General features: G+C 35.8%; 1 protein-coding gene and 1 long non-coding RNA gene across 4 annotated transcripts in view; both read right to left on the reverse strand.

The window, feature by feature from the left end:
* LOC134287952 (uncharacterized) overlaps nt 1-17,039 on the reverse strand; it is a 746,963-nt gene that overhangs the window by 206,327 nt on the left and 523,597 nt on the right. The window lies entirely within an intron of this gene.
* LOC109432868 (uncharacterized) overlaps nt 14,044-17,039 on the reverse strand; it is an 82,827-nt gene continuing 79,831 nt past the window's right edge. For all 3 annotated transcript variants that reach the window (XM_062851267.1, XM_019709218.3, XM_019709217.3), the window contains exons 3-5: nt 15,321-15,473; nt 14,847-15,030; nt 14,044-14,780 (exon numbers count right to left, since the gene is read on the reverse strand). In XM_062851267.1, coding sequence (XP_062707251.1) covers nt 14,407-14,780; nt 14,847-15,030; nt 15,321-15,473 — 711 coding nt within the window. In that variant the 3' untranslated portion in view covers nt 14,044-14,406. The remainder of the gene's footprint in view (nt 14,781-14,846; nt 15,031-15,320; nt 15,474-17,039) is intronic.

A 17,039-nucleotide genomic window follows, 5' to 3' on the forward strand; every position in this document is an offset into this window, starting at 1 on the left:
TACAAACATTTAGTAAAAATAGCAATATTTATATAGATATTTTCTAATCTTTAAAGGCTGCACTTAACAATATTGGCATACTACCTACTTCTCTTTACTAGCTTGTCATCGAGTGGATTAGTCAAGGAGAAATAGCATATCGCAAGCGGACGCATGGTACCCCACTACACTACCAAGCCAATCATGAATTAAGTCATTTAGTACTCATTGCCGTGCCCTGCGCTTAGAATGGGTACGGAGTAGAAAAAAATTACAATAACCGTGGTCACGTAGCGGATGTAGCTCCGCTGGAGATTTTTCCCTGCTCATATGAGCGTGGTCTTGACGTTTATATTCCACTAATTTATCAATGAGCTGCTGCCCAGCATGATGCCAATAAATGCCATAAATGCTGCACGTCACCAATGGTCCACCTGCCTTGCTTTTCGCTTACCGGCTTTTAACTGGCCGACTGACTGCCAGAGCTGTTGTTGGATGTTTGTGTTGGCATGTCACAACCGTGAAACTGTTTGTAAACTGAACAAATTATAACGAGCTCCTTCCTCCTGTGAAGGAGAGACACAATTAGAGAGGCATTTACTACTAGGTAGGTGGTTCATTCATCGCGTGCTTGTTAGTGTAATTATTATTGCCTGGGATCAAGCATGCTATAGGACACAGTGTCAGATAAGATGCAAATATTAGCTCTTCTGGACCGTGGAGCGCTGACAACTTGGGTTTGCTCTTTGTCGCGAGTTCCATAAATATTAAATATACTCTGAGTGAAATTAAACCACCAACCGTAACCGGCTAAAGAAAACCGATATTAAATTGTGCCCTGCCCATAGTAACGTGCCTCTTATACTTGGTATATTTGTTCCTGCCTTGGTCATATTTTTTGTGTTTATTCTGCATTTTAGGGTGGGCTGTTTCAGTTTAATCTAGTCGTGTGAAAGATTAGCAGTAAGTTAAAATTCACGAATTCAAATAATTAAAAAAAAACTAGTCTAGTCTTCATACACACAGACATTACTCTTAAGAATCCTGGACAATGATAAAATCGATTCCTCAATAACCGGCTGTAACTTTGCAATGAATCGGACTTTGGTGTTTTATTGTGTGTACCAAATTTTACAAAAAAAATTACCAGAAATGGGATCATTCATTTGCAAAAAGTTACATTCACTTGCTACTATCTCAGTTCAGCCCTAGTAGCACATATGTTTTAGAAGAGTCGAAATAACTCCTATATGACCAAATTTGGTCCTATAAGAGTCACAAAAACTGATGTAGAACATGTGTGCTAGTGGGGATAGTTTGCTGTCCAAAATAATGTATAGACGACTTTCACCTTGTAGGTAGATTTATCTAAAATTTAGCCAAATAACATAAGGGTGAACCACGCATACCACAGTCGTGAGCAAACTGTGAAGGCAACAGAAGAAGACCTATGTATATTAGGTTGTCCCAAAATTGCACATGGTCAAAAAGCTTGGGGGCTCACCCTGCAAATGATAGCTAAGGGTGTTAGAAACAAACTTTCGTATGACCGCAACTTTCAAAAATGACGTTTAGAGGTCGCCCCGGCGAATTTTTTTTTAAAATGGCCATTTTTCGTAATAAATTTCATACAAATATTTATTACTGTACAAAAATTGGCAATACCTACTATTATTATTTTTTTACAGCTTGATATGGCTCCAAACTACCCGAAAAGATGCAGGGCAGATTACCGTAAATCAGTGGATGAGTTCAACACTATTCTTTCTGTATTTGCATTTAGGGGAGTTTTCTCCTCTTCTCTCATGTGAACTTGCCTTCGACCACAATCGAATCAAATGCGATTGACAAACTTTATCCTTGACGTAGAGCCATCTTTAAAATATGGACTGGACTGGACACTGAAACGATTTCTAATATAGGTTCGTCTGCGGGTTCGCTTTTTAACCTAACTTATATTTGAATCGAACTTGACAGTTATCTCATGAGTTGTTATGTATTTCAAACTTTAGTCAAACTGGTGCCTCAATATTGCAATAACGGTTAAGCACGCTGTAATGATACTTATGTACCTCGTCACCCACTTCATGCAACTACATTAGTGGTCTAATAACACTTAGCGCGCTCGGCATAGTTCCATCATGCCGCTCAAAGTGTTGCCACAAATAATGCTAAGTTTGCAAAACCCGGTTATCTGGCTGGTGGGGCATGGGAGCCTAAGCTTCAACTGTTAATGCAATCAGAGACTACTCAGACTTAGACGTGGGCGATCCTATATATGAAGGGTTATCCAAAACGCTCTGGAGAATTCCCAAAGCGCATTCTAATAAATCTAATAAGCCTAAGATGCCATTACTTAACAGGAGGAAAATGGCAAGATAATATAACAATAGGGTAGGTAATCAAAATTTGAACCAAATTGCGGCTTTCTGAAGAAGTGCAATTTTTAAGTGATTTTTTCTCCCACATGGAAATAATTTACTATGGCAAAGTCGTATGTACATGAAAGCCACGGGTATAAGCTTTCTGTTAAATGGTAAAAAGCTTGTATTTGCACCGAATTTCATTGAAATATTTGAGTTTTCATCAACAATGATTATAATCTTAATTTGAACCATCGTAATCATAATTTGAACCAATTTTAATCTTAATTTGAACTACTGGCGGCAGCAGCTCGAGCAACTCACAAAACAGCCAATTCCATGCTAAACAATGAAAAACACATGAATCTGCTAATTCTCATATCTATTTTTCATTAGACAGTGGAATCTCAACTCAGAATGTTCGAAATTCTTTAGGAATTTGGAAACTAAATTTGGATTTTTTCATCCCCCAAGAGTAAACAAAGCAACCACTAGCGCAATCTACAGGCCAACACTAGAAGCTCACCCTCGTTTACTAGTTCAAATTTAGATTACAAATGGTTCAATTTAAGATAACATTCTCCAAGTAAGAATCACTTAAATTTGATAATTTTATGACAAATCATGCGGAATCTTATTCTGTTGGTCGATTCTACGATAAATAAGCTTTCATTTGACGTGTTCACATATTGCGTGTGATACAATGCATGAGCTGTACGAGTGCACCGAAAATGTGCTTTCTCTTGGGGGAAATGGGTGAAATCACAGTGATTTTTCAATTGCCTGTTTTCCATGACAAAAACGCTTTTTTCAATGCATTTAAAGCCCATGTTATCAGGTTATATTACGGAAAGCTGTTTGACATCTTTTTCGGGACAATATTTGCCTGAATAGTACGTCGTTTTAATGAATTTTGAAATGGTTCAAATTAAGATTACAATTTGACTAGTTCAAAGCTTGATTTCTTACCCTATATGTAATGTAAAACAATACAACATAACAAAAGAGAACCATTCCAAAACCATTTGATTAAATGTATAACCAGTAGTGAAATTACAATTTAAAACAATATATTTACGGTACATTTTATTGTTTGAAACCATTCATGTACCATACAATGTACGGTATTTTTAAACCCACGTATCAGTATTTTGAACAATTCATTAACAATAAAATGTATGGTTTTGCAAAAAAATATATATGGAGAAAAATATTTTTTTATATTTTTATGATACTTAACAACCTGTATAATATATTGTAAAAATCTTATTTACAATTCACGGTATGGTGTCTACATTACATCTAATTGTTTTTGTATTTTTTTATTTTTACAGTGGTGTCTATTTAAAAATATGGCCATATTATGGTTCTAAATAGTACTGTTACAATACAACGTTCGGTTTTTCGACTGTATTTTTTATTCGGGTAGCTCTCTTGACAAGCATCGTACTGCCTATTGATTTTTTAAAGATATTCTCCACAAAATGTTGAGCCATATTTTCGCGTTTGTCTTACTTTCCTGTCGATATTCTCAATTATTTTTCTACATGAAGACGTATGAGTCCTGGACCAGTGATACAGCCCAGGAAACAGTGGCAAAGTGAATAAAGGCGAATACGTTGATCCATGTCAAATTCAAATCGCAATTAAGAACATCTTACGTAAGAATACCAATTTTTAGATAGATGTACTAAGTTCCAATTCAAGACATTCTGAAAAGCAGGGCGTGTCTTTTTTTACATCTACTGATTTTAACTATCTTATCTACACCGAAAATAAGATACACCGAGGCAAATTGAAACGGGTGGGATGCGATGAACCAATGAGTTAACGTAATGTTATCCAATGTTAGAACAATTTGATTACCATAACACATACACGGCATTCAATAAGACAAGGTAGGCTATCATTGGTAAGCAACAGTTTTGGACGTAAACAAGTGACGTCCTATATGTTGATCAAAATGATAAGGATTACTAGAACGTTTTATTCATGTCTTTGAACGATTTGAACAATATCATTAAAAAACAAAATCGGCATGTTTTGCGGAATGTATAACCTTCTAAATGATATAGAAAATGTGCCGTGCGTTTGATTGTGTATTATTCTCGTATAAACCATTGTCAGTACATAACCGTTAAAAATGCCATGGCCTTCTGAGGCATCTCAAAATGGTACCTAATGATAAAGTTTCTCGCTAGTATGTACCCTTCTAGATCAAAGAAAATGGATTTGTCAACGGAAACAAAAATTCAATGAATGATGCCACCATATTTCCTAAACACAATCAAGACAAAAACTTGTTGAGCATACGTGATTTTTTACTTTGTATGCGTTTTTGGACAGTTCTTTTGTGAAATTCTTTTAAAAATAGCTAAAAAGTCAAATTTCACCAAATATTAAATCGTGAATTACTATAAAACGGATAGAAAAAAACGCAATTCTGTCTTCAGCAAAGTTTTCCCTCATAAAATTTCCTATCTTTTTATGGAAATTGTTTTAAAATACCATTAGGCTCAGATACTTTTTATGATGGATAAAATGCTCAGTATATCAAAAAATGGCCCACATAGCCGAAGCGGTAAACGCACGGGTATTCAGCATGACCATGCTGAGGGTGACGGGTTCGATTCCCGGTCGATCCAGGATCTTTTCGTAAAGTAAATTTCCTTGACTTCCTTGGGCATAGAGTATCTTCGTGCCTGCCACACGATATACGCATGCAAAATGGTCATTGGCAGAGGAAGCTCTCAGCTAATAACTGTGAAAGTGCTCATAGAACACTAAGCTGAGAAGCAGGCTTTGTCCCAATGAGGACGATACGCCAAGAAGAAGAAGAAGAATAAAAAATGGCAAATTTTAGTAAATTCAAAAATTTAGTATCAAAAGGTTACCTGCCAAACATGTAATTAATTATTTTTCTCATGTAGTTTAAATCCATATCAAGTGCACAGAAAAAAATATTCATGTAAAATTCAGCGAAAAATCATGCACATAAAGGGAATGCTAGAGTTAGTGCATATTTACATGAGATATCATGTAAAATTACGTTACGTGCGTGTAAATTTCCGCTAATAGTCGCGTAACCGGTTGGTGTCCATGATGGTTTACGCGATGATTAGCGGAAATTTACATGATGATAATGCAATTTTACATTATATCTCATGTAAAAGTGCACTAACTCTGGCATTCCCTTTATGTGCATGATTTTTCGCTGAATATTAATTACATATTTTTTTCTGTGTGGGTATTGCCAATTTTTGTACGGTAAAAAATATTTGTATGAAATTTATTACGAAAAATGGTCATTTTTCAAAAATCTCGCCGGGGCGACTTCTAAACGTCATTTCTGAAAGTTGACGTCATACAAAAGTTTGTTTCTAACACCCTTAGCTATCATTTGCAGGGTGAGCCCCCAAGCTTTTCGACCATGTGCAATTTTGATGATAATTGAGGAGCCAAGAAGCAAAGGGGTGTAAGTGACCATTTTGTCGATTTTGAGCTGAGCATATCGAAAATTTCTTCAAATTTCAAACTTTCAGCATTTTTTAAGATTATTTCTACGGTGGCTATGGAGTTTTTCGGCTTTCAGTCACGGGAAAAAGTGTTGATAATTTTATTCATTGCCAACGTTTCGATCCTTGGGTCAGATCTTCCTCAGGGCTCCAACCCAAGGATCGAAACGTTGGCAATTATATAAAATTATCAACGCTTTTTCCCGTGACTGAAAAACGATTAAAAAAATCGATCAAATCTGACTATATATGTCAATGGTTGCTCCTCCGTGATTTATCTGAGCTGGTACCAATTGCACTGAGATCCAAATGAAAATCCAAATTAACGTGCAATTTAAGCAGCTCATACATTTTTGATCAATAACGGTGCCGGCCACGTCCTTATAGTCAGTTGGGAGGAGAAAGGAATGTTAGAGTGTGCTAGTTGTTGCTACTAAAGATCGAGAGCATCTCTGCATCCCCACAACTAGCATGGACTGGGGTATTTGTTAGACGGAAAGGATGGGAAATCTGGGAGTCACCGTTGGGTCGGTGATGCGATCCATGGATTGGGGATGTTCGTAAGGTGATAGATTGTGTGGTGATTACTATGAAGGATATGCGGCACAGTTCGCTTTGGTCGCATAACTTGTAGGCGTTATATACACTGTGCTGTGGAAGTGGGAAGGAAGGGAAACGAATTTTTGCAGTTCGTTTCTGGTTCTAGCGATGGCTATGAACATATGAATATGCATGAGTTGTATATGTAGAGAAGAGAGAAAATGAAAGTTGATAGAAAGATACAAAGTAGGATGAAAGGGGCGGGCCTGGGATTGAACCCATGACCTTTTGCATACGAATCAGAAGCGGTAGCCACTAGACCACCAAGCACGTCAGCTTTTTCCCGTGACTGAAAGCCGAAAAATTCCATAGTTATCAAAAATCCCAGTCGAATATTTCCAATTTCTACGATGTTTAGAAAAATTACAATAAATCGTAGAAAATTGGGTCGAATTTGAAACTCCATACATTTTGTATGGGATGAAAAATTGGTGAAAAATTGTAACCCTCATTTATTCGAAAAAGGATTTTTGTTACATAAACCCCTTTGCTTCTAGCCCCCGCAGTTTAGGTTTCTTTATTTACATTTTTTATCTGTATTAACGAGATCTAGTTCATTTCGGGACCCATGCTTTACTTTCCTTCCGAAGGAAGAACTGAGTTTGATTTTATATGAGTGATTCATGTTTTCCCAGGGGTCTACCCAGGATTTCTCCAGAAGTTCTCTCTGTGATTCTTGCAGGAATTTATTTTTTCTGAAATTTATAAATTTACATCTGGCATGCATCAAGGAGTATTAGGAATCGATTCCGGGTCATTTGGCCGAACGCCATTTGGCCAAATGCCGTTTGGCCGAACGCCATTTGGCCGAAAGGGTCATTTGGCCGAATGCCATTTGGCCGAATGCCGTTTGGCCGAAAATAAAAGATGAACTTAAGTGACCATGTCACTATTCCTCGCATCAGTTTAACACGAAAGAACAGCATATGATTCAAAGAAGGAAAAATCTTTGATAAAATATTGACAGGTTCAACGCCAACTTATCCCTGAATGTCAAATCTAGAAAGAATAGATTAAAAGAAGGAAATATTTCTGATGATCATATTGGAAGTTGGAATGTCAAAAAGTTCGTCTGAATTCTTTTGAACATAATTCGGCCAAACGGCATTCGGCCAGATGGCATTCGGCCAGATGGCATTCGGCCAAACGGCATTCGGCCAAACGGCATTCGGCCAAATGGCCGGCCACCCTAGGAATCCTCCAGGAATTAATTTCGTTATACCTTCAGGAGTTTCTTCTGAGATTTCTATAAAGGTTCTTTCAGAGAATGGTATTAGTTTTTTAATATCTTCAGAAGTACTTTAACCGGGATTCTAAGAACGAACATCCGGAGGATTTCATACAAAACTGTTGGAGATATTCCATAAAACAAGATTTTTTTTCCTGGGCGAATTATTAGAATTTCTGAAAGAATGCTTGACAGGATCTTCTTAAGCAATCCCGGAGAGAACTTCTGGAGGAAACCTGAAATAAATCCAGCAGAAATTCCTGATATTATTTCACAAGAAACTTTTGATGTAATCCCGGAGAAAATCCTGAAGAAATCCCAGATGAAAGTTTGAGAGAAATTCATGAAGGAATTCTAGAAGGAATTCCTGGAGTAATCCCGATAAGAGCTAATAAAAACCACGCTTAAAATCGTGGTGAAATCCAGAAAAGATCTCCTGGCTAAATCCCAGATAGAACTCTTGGAGACATCTCAGAAGGAACATCTTAAGAAATCTCAAAAGAAATTCCTTGAGGAACTACAGAAAAAATCTATGAAAAAACACCGGGAAGAATCCCGGAAGGAATTCTTGGAAAAATCTTGGAATTTCTAAAGGAGGAATCCCAGAAGGCTCTTAAAGAAATCATAAAAGAAATGAATGTAATCCGAAAATAACTTCTCAAGAAAAACCGAAGAAATCACGGTTGGAATCCCCTGAAGGATGAACCTTTGAAGGAACTCTTGGATAAACCCCAGAAACAACTTCTCGTCAATTTTCGAAAGTTTTAGAAGGAATCCCAGAAAGAATTTCGGGAGGTATACGTAAAGAAAACAGACTCTAAGAAACTCCTTGAGCGTCATGATTGCCACGAATACCACAATAATGGTAAAGTGTCGTTAATTAATAGTAATAATAATAATCCTTGAGGAACCTAAGGAAGAGCTTCTTGAAAGATCACAGAAGAAACTTTTGAAGCATTACCAGAAGGCACTGCTGGAGGAATTCTTAAAAAGGAAATCCTAAGGAACTTCTAGACGGATCCAAGAAGAAACTTCTTTTGGATTCCCAGATTTAAATCCTGGAGGAACACCAGAAGAAACTGCTGGAGTAATTTCAGCAGGAACTCCTGGGGGTCCTTCGAAGGATCCTCTGAAGAAATCTCAGAAAAAAGTCTTAGATGGGTCTCTAAAGTCACTTACGGAATTCCAGAAGCAGCTCCTGAATGAATCTTAGAATGAACTCTAGGAGAAATTCAAGAGGAAAGTTCCGTAGGCAAATCAGAAGAAATTTATGGAGGAATTCAGAAGGAATTTCTGGAGGAATGTCTGCAACAATTCTTGGAGGATTACCACTCTGCAGCAGGCGAATTCGTTGGTATTTTTTACTAACTGAAATTCACCTACATAGTAGCCCATAGCACTGTCCACTTTTATAAAAATGTTCACTGATTCTGAAGTCCACCCCCATACATTGATAGGCTTCCTAAAAGAAGTAGCTGGTCAACATTTCAACCAAATCCATTGAAATTAAGAGGTGCATCAAATCAATTTTGTGTTTTCGACTATTTTAGAACTTTAAAAACATCATAACTACACTAATACTTGTCAAAAATTAATTCATTCAGCACAAATTTTAAGATATACTTGTTTGCTACAAGTTCTCCGAACAAAATAAGCCAGTAATATTAAAGGAACCATATGTAGTTATCACATTTGTAATCAGAAAAAACCTTTAAAAGATGTGTTTTTTTTGTAGATTTAGTTTTGAAACACCCTAATACACGTAATAAGTTGGATATACTAGAACCACATCATATTCTCTAATGTTTTGTGATTATTTGCTTCTTTGACATTAATACTGCAGGGACGTGCAACAATTTTTAAAATTCGGGAAAGCCAAATGTGTTCTAAAAACTAACTTTTCGGGGGCAATCATGCTTTACCGCTCAGAAAGTTGAATCGCGTCAGCACTTATATTGATGGCCAACACGCTTGTGTGTTGACACCCGCGATAGGGGGTAGCCAAGGCAAACTACAATGAAGCAAAGCTACCACGTTCAGTACAAAGGCGAAAGCAGCGCCACATACCGTCAAGGCACCATTCACCGTGGATCTAAGAGGATTCGGGGCAAATAAGGGCTGTCATTTGACACCAGACGAATTTCGCGCCAACTCGACCAGTGGTTGGCAACACCCTCTCAGAATCGAATGAAACTTGGTGGGCATGAAGACTAGGTTTTTATAAGCAACTTTGCATACTTAAATTTTCGAAAATTTTCAGGAGTAACATTTGAAGAGGGCCTAACTTTTTTTCGAAGATTTTTTTAAAATCGATGTAACTTAAAAATGACAAGACCTATAGAAAAGTGTTGTATGGGGGACTTTTAGAGAATTGTCCAAGCTTTCATGAAAAAATATTTTAAAAATTCTAAATACATTTTTACACGCTAAAAAATATATTTTTAAAATTAAAAGTCAATTTACAGAAAATGCCCACTTTTTTATGTTTTGAAATTTTTTTCCAAGAAAGTCAATATTGTTGCCTAACTTTCCTTCATACATCACAAGATGGGCACTTTTAAGGAAAAAAAAGTTTTTCTAACAATAACTTTTTCATGTTAGTTTTTTAGCGTGTTGCGCATTAGCCGTTTTTTTTTCACAAAAAATATAACTCGAATATGACAAGTTGTACAAAAAAGTGATGTATGCGGGAACTTTTAGGGAATTGTCCAAGCTTTCAAGGAAACATATTTGAAAAAAATATAAAAAAATGTTTTACACGCTAAAAAATATCTTTTCAAAATTAAAAGTCAATTTACAGAAAAAGCCCACTTTTTTATGTTTTGAATTTTTTTTCCCAAGAAAGACAATATAGTTGCCTAACTTTCCTCCATACATCACAAGATGGGCACTTTTAAGGAAAAAAATTTTTCTAAAAAAAACTTTTTCATTTTATTTTTTTTGCGTGTTGTGCATTAACTCGTACAGTAATGTATCCAGAATCCTAATGACAATCCATTAAAACTTAATGGGCTCAACTACTTTTTTAATATCTTAACGTGCTTGACATTGAAAACGTGCTTGATATTGGAAAGGGCTCAAGACAAATTTGCTTTTAGGGTTTTATAGCAATGAAAACGCTTGTGTATCAATACAAAAAAAAAACACTACAAGCGTTTTCATTGATATAAAACCCTAAAAGCAAATTTGTCTTGAGCCCTTTCCAATATCAAGCACGTTTTCAATGTCCAGCACGTTAAGATATTAAAAAAGTAGTTGAGCCCATTAAGTTTTAATGGATTGTCATTAGGAATCTGGATACATACATTACTGTACGAGTTAATGCACAACACGCAAAAAAACAATAAAATGAAAAAGTTTTTTTTTAGAAATTTTTTTTTCCTTAAAAGTGCCCATCTTGTGATGTATGGAGGAAAGTTAGGCAACTATATTGTCTTTCTTGGAAAAAAAATTCAAAACATAAAAAAGGGGGTTTTTTCTGTAAATTGACTTTTAATTTTGAAAAGATATTTTTTAGCGTGTAAAACATTTTTTTATATTTTTTAAATATGTTTTCTTGAAAGCTTGGACAATTCCCTAAAAGTCCCCCATACATCACTTTTTTGTACAACTTGTCATATTCGAGTTATATTTTTTGTGAAAAAAACGGCTAATGCGCAACACGCTAAAAAACTAACATGAAAAAGTTTTTGTTAGAAAAACTTTTTTTCCTTAAAAGTGCCCATCTTGTGATGTATGGAGGAAAGTTAGGCAACAATATTGACTTTCTTGGAAAAAAATTTCAAAACATAAAAAAGTGGGCATTTTCTGTAAATTGACTTTTAATTTTAAAAATATATTTTTTAGCGTGTAAAAATATATTAAGAATTTTTAAAATATTTTTTCATGGAAGCTTGGACAATTCTCTAAATGTCACCCATACATCACTTTTTTGTACATCTCATCATATTCGAGTTATTTTTTGTGAAAAAAAAACGGGTAAAGAACTTTGACTCTTTTTGAATGTTAGTCTAGGTTAATTTTGAAAAAAACAAAATACGCAAAGTTGCTTGAAAAGGTAAAGTCTTGAAACCTACAAAATTTCATAACATTCTGAGGGGGTGCTGCCAATTCCGAAGACGAGTTGGTGCGAAATTCGTCACCAGTCTTATAAACATTGTTGGTGACGTTTTTAATTGCCTTCATTATAGGTTAAAATTAAAGCAATATTCACAGAAGTAGAAATTTTTTCACAAAATGTGGTAATATAGTACAATTAGTAAAGGGTAGTAGGGTCGCCTAATTCCGTGGTAGGTCACCATTCACCGTGGTAGTAGGGACCCATTCACCGTGTATGAGAAATTGTATTCTACTTTGTTTAAAAATGATCAAAACAACCCAGCCAAGGGAATTTTCTTCGTTTAAATTCATTTCAAGTAATAACTTGCAAGATTTTATTAGAAAAACGAATGTTCAAATTTTCATTTTTTTCTAGATATATGGGACAATATGGGGCACGGTGAATGAAGACCTTTGATTTTTAGGGTACCCATTTACCGTGCCTTTTTGTTTCAATTAAAAAGTACGAGTAATCGTACTTTCTTGTTAAACTTACTTCGGTAATGCAAAATACATACCTGATATGTGAATTTAATTGCTTCTTGGTGGAATAAAAACGTTACTACATTTAGTTTATCGCTTAAATCACCTTAGCGCAGTTTTCGTTTTTTCACTATGAATGCAGTGAACGAGCAGAAACCCGCTTCATGTAAACACACTTTAGTGTCAAAATGATACTTTTAAATGTTTCTAATGAGCGTTTTGACATGGTAACAATACATTAGTGTTGTATTGGTGAAATTGAAGGGAAATTGTCATACCATTCAATCGTAATATGGAAATAATGAAAAAATATTCGAAGGCACACGGTGAATGGAGCCCCCACGGTGAATGGCGCCTTGACGGTACTGCAAGATCAACAAACTGTAACTTTTCAAAAAAAAAAGATCTTAAATTTTGACTGTTTGTCAACCTATTAAATGTGCATAATTGGTACAAATGAATGAAATTTTGAGCATTTATCAACAATACATAAACGCTTCAATATTCTGTACGGAAGGTTAAAGGAAGGACACATATAGTATTTTTTGTGTGATGTTGTAAATTTGACTCATTTTTACTCAATATGCGCGAAAACGTAAAACGGGTATATTTTATTTGTCGTGAGAAAATATTATATTTTATGCAATTTAGTGTCATAATTTAATTTTTATATAACTCATTTTGGTGTAATAATGGCCAATTTTTCCGAACTGGTTCATTATGCAACTGAAATGAGTTGCATAATGAAAAATAGTTATATAATGTTCATAATGAAACTCATTTGAGTTGCATTATGAATATTATGCAACTCAAATGGGTTGCATTATGAAAAAATTCATTGCATAAAATTTTGTATGGAACTCGTTGCAAAACTCGATTTTTTCAGCACTCTTCGTATTTATCCAACGAGGCTTGCCGAGTACGACTCGTGCTGAAAAAATCAACTTTTTGCAACTCGTCACATAAATAACTATTATTACGTCGTATTAAGTATTATAATATTGTTGATAAATGCTCAAAATTTCAATAAATCCGATTCACTGGTTTCAGAGATGTGACAGTTCAAAAGTTAATTGTCCGAAAGATAGTGGTGTACAAGAAGGGTTCTAGTTTCGCGAAAGATCGAGCTCACAAACTCACAAAGCTTGACAAACAGTCAAAATTTGAGAACAGAATTTTTTATTCACTCTTTGAAAAGTTATAGCATGTTGAATTTTTTTGTGAGAGAGAAAAAAAGTTGCCTATCCCAAGCTTTTTGGCCACCCATGTATTATTGTTTCCTTATTTGAGTGTAGTTTTTCTGGCGATACTGATGAAGCCTCTACGGACGGGAATGTAAAGGGTTTATATACAGAATTTTCAGCTTTTTTTAACCCTTTCCTTCCCACGACTTTGAACGGTTATCTCTATGCCAAAAAAGCGTTTACGAAAAAAGTGGTAGAACAAAAGTTATTGCAAATTGGCTAAATTTTTCGAAATCAATGAAAAAAAATTTGGTTGTTAATCAATAGGTTTTTGATTTTTTATCAATAGTTCAACTATTGAAACAAGTAGTTAATAGTTGGGTTAACCTTATGAGGTTATAATCATATTCTAAAAATTATTGCATCATATTCATCTAATTCCGTTTGTCCGGAGTTCGTCGATAATCGATGGTGCTCTAGAGCAACCATGGGAAGTAGAGGGTTAAATCAATGAAATAACAAATGATTCTGAGATCTCTATGAACATAACTCCAATGGAATTTGCAACCAATGTATGAATAAAACAAACCGGATTCAGTTTAAGGTCACCATTGTTTATTCTAGGACATACGAAAACGTATTCATAAATTAATGGAATGATTTCAGCGTGCTGCAGTATATACATTTTCAGAGATGTGTTCAAAAATCTTACCGTTAATAATACTTATCGCTAGTTAGTGTACACCTAGTGCTATCGTTCAAATTAAGAGTAACAAAATATTCTCACAAGTAGCCAATCGGTGAAGTTCGAAGCAGACCTCCACTGTTTTGCTGCTGCTGCTGTCGTTTACGGTTGTGCCCGCAACGACTCGTAATACAAACTATGAACTGTCTTTAATTCTCATTCCCAAATGGAGTGCAATTAGCGTCGGTTCCTATCGTAATTAGAAACGTTGTCATTGCCGGTTGTCCAGTGTGTTGTGATCTCCGTTGCTCTTCGGGTTATCGATTAGCGTTAATGGTACGGCTTCCAGGTTTCGATTTATCTGATGATTCTGTTCAGGTTTGTTTGGTTTTTTCTCCAGCAACGTACTGGTGATGTTGTTGTATTCGGCCCTTCCCAGAGATTCCAGTAGCTTCCGTTGTTTCTTTGTTCGTTCCTTCTGGAAGAACAGTCGAATGTAGTATACGGGGAAAACGACGCACTGACCAGCTGGTTCCTCGGCGTCGATATATACTCCCCGAACTAGAACCGAGTTTGAACAGTTCAGCAGTATCAACAAAAGTAGTGATACGCCATGAGTAATCCAGTTACTCAAAAGCACGTTGTCTGGAAAATTAGGAAGCAATAGTTTTAAATTATGATTCTAAGCATCCGTTACGTGATGTTTTCTACCTGGTAGAAAGTAATGGTCCAGCAGATGCCAAACTCCTCGCCAGACGTTGATTGTGCCAATAAAGCTGAAGAAAAGAAACAGATCTGCGACTATCACTCGCCACAGCCCTGTTAACCGGTCACACGCCCACCGCATCAATGGTTGGAGGGAAAATGTGACCGCAGTCACGCCATAACCTATCAACTGTAAAGCGACAATGTTAGTAATCAGCTCTTAATGGATCTTTTGAACCCTCATTACTGATGAATACAGTGCACAATGCAATGTAATTCCACAGACAAACAAACTGAACACTGTGAGAAACTTCCAGCAATGACGATTCTAAAGATAATTTCAAATGCTCATCGCATCGTTTCTCATGATACAAAACCACAAGATCTCAGTAGTTTGAGATTTGTTTGTTTGTCGATGGCAGTGTGTTGGTTAGACTGATTTGATGATGATATCATGGAATGCCTTGAAACGGAACTTACCACTGAGGCCCAGGCAGAGAGAGCGTGATCCTCGGGAAACAGTTGCAGATCCAGAAGCACCCAAAGGCCTCGCCACACAAACACCACTAGCGATCCGATCACAAGCACTGAAAACATACAGTCTAGCACGTACAGTCCTGGCTCTTTTGAACCCTGAAACGAACAAGAAAATACGATTATTATAAGAATGTTTGTATGTATTTGCATTAGTACGAATGAACCATAGTTGAAAAAAAAAAATATATTTACACCCCTAGAAAAAATAAATTTAAACCCGAAAGAAGGGTCAAATAAGGGTTCATTCAAGTATTACGTAACGCAAAATTTTCCAATTTAGACCCCCTCCCTCCCCCACGTAACTTTTGTATGGGTAATTTTGAAATTTTGTATGAAGCGTAACGCAGCGCTAGACCCCCTCCCTCCTCCCTTAGCGTTACGTAATATTTGAATGAACCCTAAAGGTGTGGAAGAAGATGTTAGTCTATGATATTATGATCTCATTGATCGTTAACCAAACAGCTTGCGCTACACGGAACTACAAATCAACCAAAATTTAAGTTGATTCGGCGCAATCTCGGTCTTCCGATGTACCAACGCAAAGTTTGACGTTTTCGAGACTTGAAAACTTGTTTCTTACACGGATAAAAATCTGGTAGTAAATATGACTAGCAACCGATGTTCGAATTGACTATGGTTCTTGAAAAAAAAAACAATAATATAAGTTACAATAACCAAGTTGTTGTCAAATACTATGGTTTAAATACTCCTGACTATTTTATGTGGTTGGAAAAAATGTATTCAATACCATAAATATCATGTTTGTGGTAAATATGGCCACGTTTTTTAAAAACCTCATGATCTCTTCTTCACCGTTGCTCAGTTTTACTCTGTTAGTGGTTGGAAAAAGAATGTTATACTGAAAATTTTCAGCTGACTACATTTTGCTTTGAAATCTGCCATAAACATGGTAAATTTCACTCAGCGCAACCCAATGATTCACAGCGCGTCATTTTCAAATTCAGACGCCGATTCCTTACTTCAAAGTTTTTCAGTAACATCGGTCAATTTAAAATAAGTTTTTTGGAATAAAAGTAGACAAAATGGACATTATTGTGGATGATACGCTGGCTGACCCGGAAATTATTGAAGATAAACCAGTAATTAGTGTTTTAATACGAGAAATCAAGTACCAAGTTCCACCTCTTATTTTTTTTACAGAAGAAAACCATTAACCGGAACTTGAAAAGCAGATTTCTGAATGAAATTGAAGTTCCGTTATTTTTGCGATTCTCTTCGTAAGCACCTCAAAGGGTCCTAGCAGCTGCGCCAACAATCGTAAAATTCCACAAAATTCCTTTGAAGCAATGCCTGCTGACAACTTCCGTGACGATCGAGCTGCTGTTCTAAACCGCAACGAAAAAGGGAAAATCGTCATCAAATACTTCGAGTAGAGTAAATGTGAATAGTATAACAATTTCCTACACAGATTGACGAATATAGGAACACATTTCGGATCTATTTAAAAAAGGTCCTTTCTAATATTAAAATACATAAGTTTAGTATTAATTTTAAGCCGGAAGTATTAACATAGGCTTGCGCTGCTATTGCTAACCGTTAAACATAAAATCGGAAATTTTTTGAAACACATTTTTTCGACGTTTTATTTATTGTGTAGAAACAGCAGTAAAATCCAGTGTTCTAAATTTGGGGCTTTAATTT

The sequence above is a fragment of the Aedes albopictus genome, chromosome 2, assembly GCF_035046485.1.
Source record: "Aedes albopictus strain Foshan chromosome 2, AalbF5, whole genome shotgun sequence".
NCBI lineage: Eukaryota > Metazoa > Arthropoda > Insecta > Diptera > Culicidae > Aedes > Aedes albopictus.